The sequence below is a fragment of the Acanthochromis polyacanthus genome, chromosome 13, assembly GCF_021347895.1.
Source record: "Acanthochromis polyacanthus isolate Apoly-LR-REF ecotype Palm Island chromosome 13, KAUST_Apoly_ChrSc, whole genome shotgun sequence".
Taxonomy (NCBI): domain Eukaryota; kingdom Metazoa; phylum Chordata; class Actinopteri; family Pomacentridae; genus Acanthochromis; species Acanthochromis polyacanthus.
The window spans coordinates 31,627,649-31,636,481 of record NC_067125.1 but is presented as its reverse complement, the minus strand read 5'-3'; the positions used below and the strand labels follow the sequence as shown (position 1 = coordinate 31,636,481).

Sequence of the window (8,833 nt, the reverse complement as noted above, 5' to 3'; positions counted from 1 at the left end):
ACAGGTTTAACTGGAGCGGAATCGAGCTCGGCTCTGCAGCGCTTTGCACGAAAACACACGTGGACGCGAGGAGCCGGAGTGGAATGAATGGACGAGACGCGACTGTGGCTTTCTGGAAGGACGAGGGGAGGAGAAAGCTGGATTTGTTGCTGTTCTGCTTCTTTTTCTGCGGATTTGTGAGAATGTGATGGGCGGCGAGGTCAGTAGAAGCAGTAAGGTAAGTGGATCTGAGCTGCTTAAATTCCCCAGAATCTTCAGAATTTATTGTAACGTTGCTTTGTATATATTATAAAAATCAGCGATTGTAGATTTTCGTTGTTTTAAATCCATCACAATGTGTCTTCCTGATCATAGCATGCCTTGTTCCGTTCTCATATTATTCCAGCATCGGAAACTGAATCAAAGTCAAAAATAGAGCTATTGATCAGCGTTAAGTGGACACTGACCTTCCTTCTGACCTGCAGCATGAAGCTCCTTCCATTAGTCATGTTATGGATGCAGCTGATTAACAGCTTCAGAGATCTGCACCGGAAAATAAGTGCAAATGTTTGCATGCACAGTTTTGTCAGACTAGAAATGCAGCAGGTTGGCTCAGATTTTGAACTGACTCTTAAAATCTGATGGAAAGAAATCTACAGTAAGTGAAAATATAAATACAGCATGCAAATTGTTTTTTTGATTTAGAAAAAAAAGTTTAAAAATGTCATTTTTTGTGACAAGGGGTTAAATTTAGCAAATTGCGCAAAAAAAAAATTCTGAGCTGTTGAAATGATGATAGTGGCTTTAAAACACTGCTCTTTATAAAATACCACCTTAAAATGCAGGTGATGATGCCACAGATGAGAAAGAGCCCTTCAGTTGGACTGAAGTGTCTGACAATATGACCCAGTCCCTAAAAATGTCTGCCTACTTCACCAAGCCCTTCAGAAAAAAATGGCTGGGGCATCTCCAAGAAGCTGTCTGGGGGCAGCAGACCACCAGAAATCTCATTGACCATCCCAGAATTGATAGCTCAATTTATTCATTCAACCTCCAAGGGTTTCCAAGCTTTAGTAAATGCTGCTACAATATCCGAGTGCAAGTGAAAGCAGCATTGATGACAATGGCTGTTTCGCAGCAGCCAGTCAGTTGTTCCTACCATACATGGGTCAATATGCATTTGAGGGATTTTTAAAGTCCATGGGATATATCTTGCACACATTTTTATTAAAATAAAAAATATGTTTTCATGTTCATTATCATCATTTCTTTACAAATTACATAATTATTTATGATGGAAGCAATCACTTATTCATAAAAAATGACTGGATGTCACTAAAATGTCAACTAAATAACCCTCTGAATTTAATAACAACCACCTTTTAATTTGCATGTCAACAGGTTTACTACAATATCCTTATAAATGACTTTCAATTTCAGTTTTACTCACTGCATCACTGTAATTATGACAACAAATGAACACTACATCAGCTGCCTGCTGACGATCACATGATTGCGATCCTACTATAAATCCATTGTGGGGGTGTTTCTGAGTCCCATCAGTTCCCGCCATCCACTACATATTTAGGTCACATGATTTGGTATCCCTGTGTGACATTCACATACATTACGCATGTGTGCATGTGTGCTCACCGCAAGGTCAGGGAATGAACAGCCTTGGCGGAGTACTGCGCTCTCTAAGTGCTTTTCTTGTCTTTTTTTGCTCTTTTTTCCCTCCTGAATGTAGAGAGAAGGACCAGTTGCTCAGCGTCGTTTCAGTCATGGGTTCCTCTCCAACGTGGGCGTCTCCATCGCTCACAGACTCGGACACTCGGCTGTGTTTTCTCGGCCTGTTGAAGTCAACGACAAACCGTCCGACTCCAAACTCCTGCTGCCTCTGGAGGACGCCGCTGAAACGTCAGAACCAAAGACGACCCCTCCAGCTTTCATCTCTCTATTTCTGCCTGAGTTCCCACTTCGTAAATTCCCAGCACAAGACCATTTCCAGGTGCTGAGGAACACAACACAAGACACTTCAATACAATTCATCTCTGAATCAAAGAAGTAAGAATAAAAGAACTAACTGTACTTTTGTGCTCACAGATCCTGGGGTTCGTAGCTAAAGGCTCATTTGGACCAATCCTGAAAGTTAAAGATGTTTGTAAAGAGAAGATCTACGCAGTCAAGGTTAGTTAAATAGTAAATGTTATTTTTTATAAATGTGGGCATCAAATATTTACTGCGTATTAATCTGTATCGTTACATAGGTTCTACCAAAGTCGGAGATCTTGAAGCAGGGAGTGCTGGAGCAGTCGAAGGAGGAGGTCATCATCCAGGTAGAATATTCACAGAGGGAGAAACAGTACTAGTAAATACAAAAAGTACTACTGTAGTGTTCTTATCACAAAGAAAAGTGAAACTACTTAAATATTTCTACTATAACATTGACATTTGTAAGCAGATTTAGATCATAATGTTACTGTCAAGACATAAGATTTTCACTATACCATTAAAATGGAATAGCATTCATGAAACATTATTATTATTATGATATCTATTTAAAATTCAAAAGAAAACACAACATTTATTGTGTTTATCATGTGTTTTGTCTCTGTTTTTTGTCCAGTGAATTACACTTAAATAAAAATGTAGGAAGGTGAAGAGAAACATAACTGTACATTATGTTGTTTCTGTGTGGGCGTGTTTGTCAGATAGTTTATTTATGGTATTATCATGTGTGTATCATCAACATTATATCAATATTTCTTTTCTTAAAAATCACATTTATTGTTCATATTAGCAGATTTTAACACTCCCACTTTTAAACACATTATAATATGATTGTGAGCTGATATATTATTGTTTATTCAGTTTATTAATGCATTTTACAGACAATTATAAGTTCTACTGTGGGAGCTCATGCAAGTATATAAATGTCTGCCATATACACATTTATAACTGCTAACAAGTACTTAGACACTGGTAAACACTTAAAATGTAATTATATATATTTTAAAGCTACATTATTGACTGTTTTAAACATTTAACAAAAGTCAGTAAACTACCTATAAATGCTAAAGAGGGTTCAAATTAAGTGTTTTTTCTATAGCTACTCAAAATTTGAAAGAAAATCACTGTTTGAAAAAGGTCAAAGGTGAAATGTTTGCACTTCTTTCCCTCCAGTTTGCTCCATATTGACACACTGATTTTGTAGTGAAGTCCTAAAAACAGACAGTTACTGACTGCACTTGTAGATTCAGTAATGATGAACAGATTGATGATATATACAGATGGTGACAAATTAAAGGAAAAACAACATAAACTGATGTTGAGAAAAGAGAACAGCTTTAGAGCCCCCTTGGCGTTGATTCTGCAAATCTCTAACCTCTCCTAGAGGGATGAACACCATTCTGCCAAAACAGATTCCCTCATTTTTTTTTTTTTGGTGATGTTGGTGGATGTATGTATGCGATCTCTTCTTTCGCCAGCCTCTTAACGATGCCGGTTTTTATCTTCACTTGCCGTATTCTTGGATCAGTGTCATCCTGGATGAAACTACTCCCTTCAGAATGGAAATGTTCCATCGTAGAATGAAAGTGATGACTCACACCAACTTTATATTGATTTGCAGTGACTCATCACAAGTTAACTCAGACGATGCCAACATTATAGCCACAGCATAAAAAAAGCATCAGATCCCCTCACTGTGGAGGTCCAGGGTTCATTTTTTTCCCTTTAATTTGTCACCTGTCTGTTTCTGAATAGTTCAGGATATTTAAAGTCTACAGTCAGATGTGTCTCATAGCGTAAAGGACTCCTCACTCTTTGGTATCGTTTAGGGTCAGTCGGTGTCATTTCAGACAGAATTCAGGAAATATTTTGCTATGCTTTTACAGATTTTGTTCAGTTTACTTATTTGCTATTTGGACTAAGTTCTATCAAACATTTTGGCAGAATTTTGAGAATTTCATGCGTTTTTTCAGACCTGTGAATTTTTGTAATTTGCCCTCAGAAAACATCTAACATGGGAAGCCACTTTAAGGGTTCAGAATATCCAGAAACAAAACTTCCACAGTCATTAAATTTGATAAAAGATTGACCAAAGATTGGAGTTTTGTAGAAAATATGGATATATCCATATATATATATATATATATATATACTCTTACAGTAACTTTCTGGGGCCTCAGTGGTTTGAAATGTTCCTTTTTTTCATTTACAGTTGCCAATAATTAAAGATTTTGGTCTCTGCTGGAGCAATTTAATTATTTGCATATGCCTGAAACTATTTTGTCTGAATCCTCACCACATTTAATGACGGTGGGAGTTATATTTATGGAAACATCAAACCCTTAAAAGGCTTCCAAAGTAAGAGTCTTTCTGTTTTGTTGAAATTATAAAAAAATAAAATAAAATTCCACGTCTGAAAAGATATAAAACTCTCAAGATTTAACCAAAATATTTTACAGAGCTTAGTTTAGTTCTCTAAAATAAGTAAGTGTCACCACTCTCTGAAATGACTCAGACTGACCCTCTGAGAAGCTCCATCTCTCTCTGTTCTATTCACTGTCACTCTGTGTTGGATGTTGCGTTGCAGCGGCACCTCAAACACCCATTTATCCACAATCTGCAGGACTGCTGGCAGACGCAGCGCCATCTCTTCATTAGTGAGTTCATAAACATAAGCGATGGCACAGTTCGACCCTCCCCTCCTCCGCTGTTCTTGCTGTGTTCCCGAGAAATGAAGCTTCCCCCTGTGGTCCCTCAGTGTCATGAACCTGATTCCTGTACAACCCCGCAGCCCAACAAATCTCAGCTCTGGATATAGAACACTGCCATCTAATGAGAGTTCAGAGTAAAAGCTCAGTGTGGCTGCAGCTTCTGCATGCATATCCCAGTTCTTACCAGCCGTGATCCTAAATTTAGATTGTTCTTTTTTCTTTTCTTTTACAAAGTGGTGTTAAAAAGTGCAACTCATCTTTGTCCCAGACTTCTTCATTTCCCCAGCAACAGTGGGATGAACAAAGCTTCTGTTGTTTTGTTTCCTTTCCTTCCTGATGTTTTATTTCAGAATTTACTGACCTGCATTAACCCAGCTGCAGGTTTCAGAGACATGAGGAGTGTTTGTGTGTGTGTCGTCCTCTGCAGTGTGCGACTACTGCAGCACTGGAGACTTGTACACCTGTTGGCTGCTGAAGGGTCGGTTTGTAGAGGATGAAGTTCGGCTGTTTGCGGCGGAGATGGGCAGTGCACTCGGTAATCGATGTTCGACTTTTATTTTTGACTTATGTTGGCACAGAAAACATGTTTAAGTTGTAAATTTTGTTAAAAGAGGATATTAACTTGCAATTGTGTCATATATTAGGATTCTTACATGACCTAGGAATCATGCATAGAGATATAAAGGTATGATTACTTATACCCAATGCCCTCATATTGAAATCAAATGTTGATATATGTGTATTATGTCTTTTATGCTAATAATTTTATTGAATTTTCAGATGGAAAACATTCTTCTAAGTGATCAAGGTAATGCTTGTCTCTATTTTCCACTTATACAGACATATATACTTATGGGTTTTAAGCTTAATACTGAAATTTGTCTGGTAAATCTGTATTGCATAAAATATTGGAGAGTCTTTACTGTACTGCAATGTTACTCTTATTTCTTTGAATGCACATTGGGTCACTGTCTCTTGCTTTAAATAGGCTATCATAATATCAATAACTGTGACTTGTCTTGACAAAAGTTAAAGCAGCTGTGATGTATGTAATTATTTTAGAAGGTTAGAGTTGATTAAATAAGTTCTTTGACAAACAAGAGGAACAGGTCATATAGGTCAGAGAGTCCAACAAACTGCCACAACTGCAGTAACTCAAACTAACATATATATTCCAAGAGGAGATCGCTTCTTGTGAGGCTGCTTTAGTGCTAAATGCACTAATAAAAGAAAAATACCTGCTATAAGTGATGGACCTAAAATTGAGGATTTAAAGGCTGTTTTGCTGACACATCTTCTGCTTTGTTTCTACAAACTGCAGCAGATATAAATGAGTTTCATTGTGAGTTTCTCTCTGTTCAGGTCACCTTCTTTTGTCTGATTTTGGACTCTCACGCCGCCTGAAGCGAGGAGGACGAGCGTTCACGATATGTGGGACGATCCAATACATGGGTGAGGCTTTTTGTCTCGTAAATGAAATCAATGTCTCGAGAGAATTTCCTGAAATGAGGCATCTGTTTGAGCTGCAGTACATCGGTGAACTTGTTTAGAGCCCCACCTGCATTTCACTCCCCATGGATTCTGTTGACCCACTTATCAGCATGATGCACTTGTGATGGATTTTTACGTGGTATTGGCTCGTTTCTTAGATTTTAGTGCTGTATTTCTGATCTCAGTCTTTAAATTTTCTGAGCAAAGTTGATCTACCATCCTGTGTTTTCCTGTTTTTTTCTGAGCAGCTCCTGAAGTTTTAAGTGGTGGTCCATACAGCCACGCTGCTGACTGGTGGTCTCTTGGTGTTATGTTGTTCTCTCTAGTAACAGGAGAGGTAAAGACATCTAAATTTGATTTTTCTCAGCTCCTTATGTGGTAAAATCCATCGAATGCCTGGCGATGCATGTGTGGATGAATGGATGGATGGATGGATGGATGGATGGATGGACGGACAGACGGATGGATGGACAGACTTAAGTATGGATGGATGGATGGTTGGACGGACGGACGGACGGACGGACGGATGGATGGATAAATAGTTATTTTGTCTTTCTACGTCTGTTCTTCCTGTTTCAGTTTCCGTTACTTGCAGAGCAGAACCACGGCAGCATGTTGGAGAAGGTCAGAGATTTTCCTTATTTCCTGCCGAAGACCTTCAGCTCAGCTCTGAACTTGCTGCTTACTGAGGTCAGAACATTTCCTTCTCCTCTTTCTGCTTAATACTCATAGAGCCCCAGAATGAAATATTGACTCATTTGTTTCGATGCAGCTTTTGTGCAAGAATCCGCTGAACCGCCTTCGTAATCTGGAGTGTTTCCAGATGCAACCCTTCTTCCGAGGCTCATCGTTCGACTCTTACATCCTCCGGAAGACGCCGGTCAACTTCATCCTGGAGCTCCGGACTCATCCTGACTGGGAGGCCAAGTCAGCGAGAGGCCTTTCAGTTGACAGCTTTGACAACTTTGACTGCGATCAAATCCTTCACTCGCCCACGACTCCCTCTGAACTGTCTCCGACTTTAACCAACGTGGGCCTGAGCTCAGCTGCACAGACATGTGAAGCTTAAGACTGAACTGTACTTAAATACAAACTGACTGGAAATAAGAAGCTCTACAGATGATATTATATTTTATTTATGTTACCTCTTAGTGTCTAAAAGTTGCCTTTTCCCAAAAATTATTAACAGATTTGTTCTGTTTATTGCTGCTAGTTTGTAATAAATCAGTGTTGTTGGAATTCAGTATATTCCTTCATATATCCATAAATGCTCCACCTTATGATGCACAGTAAAGTCTAACTGTATTTAACTGACTTGTCTTTGTATAACTTGTGTTTGATGGTGATATTATTTGGTCTGTAGAATGAGTTGCTTAGTGGTGTGTTTGATGTTTACTTCATCATGCAGTGATATAACTCTGGGATAATTCTGTGCATCTTCATTGTGGCAGTCGCTGAGACTTAGTGTCCATAATTGTGAATTGTTTTGCTTTTTTTTAAAATGTTAAATGTCATGTAAATAAATGTCTTGGTATATAAATTGTCAAACATAGCTGACTTGTGTTCTTTTTCTGCAGGAATTGTTGGTTTTCTGTTCTGACAACAGAGATTTGTCTCTAATAATGTTATTTTTTCTTTTTTGGTTTAGAAAAAAAATAAAATTAAAAGCAGCAGAATTTCATCTGTAGAAGAAAAATAAGTCATTGGTTTCACATTTTATTGTTATGTTTCTTACAATATTTTTCTATTGTTACTTATTTAGAAATAGAAACTAAGAAAATTCAATTAACTGAAATATATTTGGTTTAAAAATATATTTAAAACATTACAGTTTTAAAAATCCAATTATTATGACATGAATTATTTAAAATGATATTACAGCTACAAAAACAACGTTTCTCAAAGCTACTATAATTTGTCTTGTCCTGCAATGTACTTAATAAAATAAATAATTAACCTGTTGTAAAGAGCAGTTTCACTTCATTCTCTGTTGTCTCTAAAACAGCACAGATAAAGTTTATAACATTCAGAGGAAGGCAGTCTAGTCTTATATAATAAAAAGCTCAAAGTCCACTTACTAGCTTTACTTGGAGCTTTTAATCAAACACAAACTTGTGTTACCAAAGGACCTAAGAAAGTCTGTACTTAATCAGCTGAGTTGCCTCCATGACTGAGAAAAGTCTATTATACTGAGAAAGATCACAAAATGAGGAAAACAAGCTGTAAATTGAAATTAGTGCAACAATTTTAAACACTGTCCATTCATCGACTGAGCTTTCAGCTATATCACATGGTCTTCCTCCGTGGCACTCATGAATTGATCTTTAAAGTCATCCGTACTGTCCAGTTGGAGATAAAGACTAAACATTTAAGTGTGAAGTTTGAAGCCACCGTGGACCATTAATGCTGAAAATGTTAAGACGTTTCAAATTTTGAACATTGATAGTTCTTGTTGATGCTGAGGACGTTTGTGTGCTGCAGTCAAAAGCTCCAGATCAGCTACTGAGTAGATCTTGTTGTGAAATAATTTCATTCCCGAAGTCAGCTGCAGATTAAATATAGAGGCTAAATCGCATTGATGTGGACTGGATTTGAAAAGTGCAATAAAATCCTACAGATCTAAAAAAAAAAAAAAGATCCAT

General features: G+C 37.7%; 1 protein-coding gene across 1 annotated transcript; it reads left to right on the top strand.

Annotated features, from left to right (window-relative positions):
• The first annotated feature begins 89 nt into the window (after positions 1 to 89).
• rskra (ribosomal protein S6 kinase related a) lies at positions 90 to 8,079 on the top strand. Its single transcript, XM_051957775.1, has 12 exons — positions 90 to 217; positions 1,727 to 1,987; positions 2,083 to 2,166; positions 2,247 to 2,315; positions 4,577 to 4,646; positions 5,128 to 5,235; positions 5,345 to 5,385; positions 5,481 to 5,508; positions 6,063 to 6,152; positions 6,440 to 6,528; positions 6,771 to 6,881; positions 6,964 to 8,079. The coding sequence occupies exons 1-12, from the start codon at positions 188 to 190 to the stop codon at positions 7,258 to 7,260; spliced, it is 1,278 nt and encodes a 425-aa protein (XP_051813735.1). The 5' UTR covers positions 90 to 187; the 3' UTR covers positions 7,261 to 8,079.
• The last annotated feature ends 754 nt before the right edge of the window (positions 8,080 to 8,833 follow it).

Coding starts and splice junctions, on each gene's coding strand:
- rskra (XM_051957775.1), top strand. CDS start 188: ATGGGCGGCGAGGTCAGTAGAAGCAGTAAG. Junction 218..1,726: donor AGGTCAGTAGAAGCAGTAAG/GTAAGTGGATCT, acceptor TCCTGAATGTAG/AGAGAAGGACCAGTTGCTCA. Junction 2,167..2,246: donor AGAAGATCTACGCAGTCAAG/GTTAGTTAAATA, acceptor ATCGTTACATAG/GTTCTACCAAAGTCGGAGAT.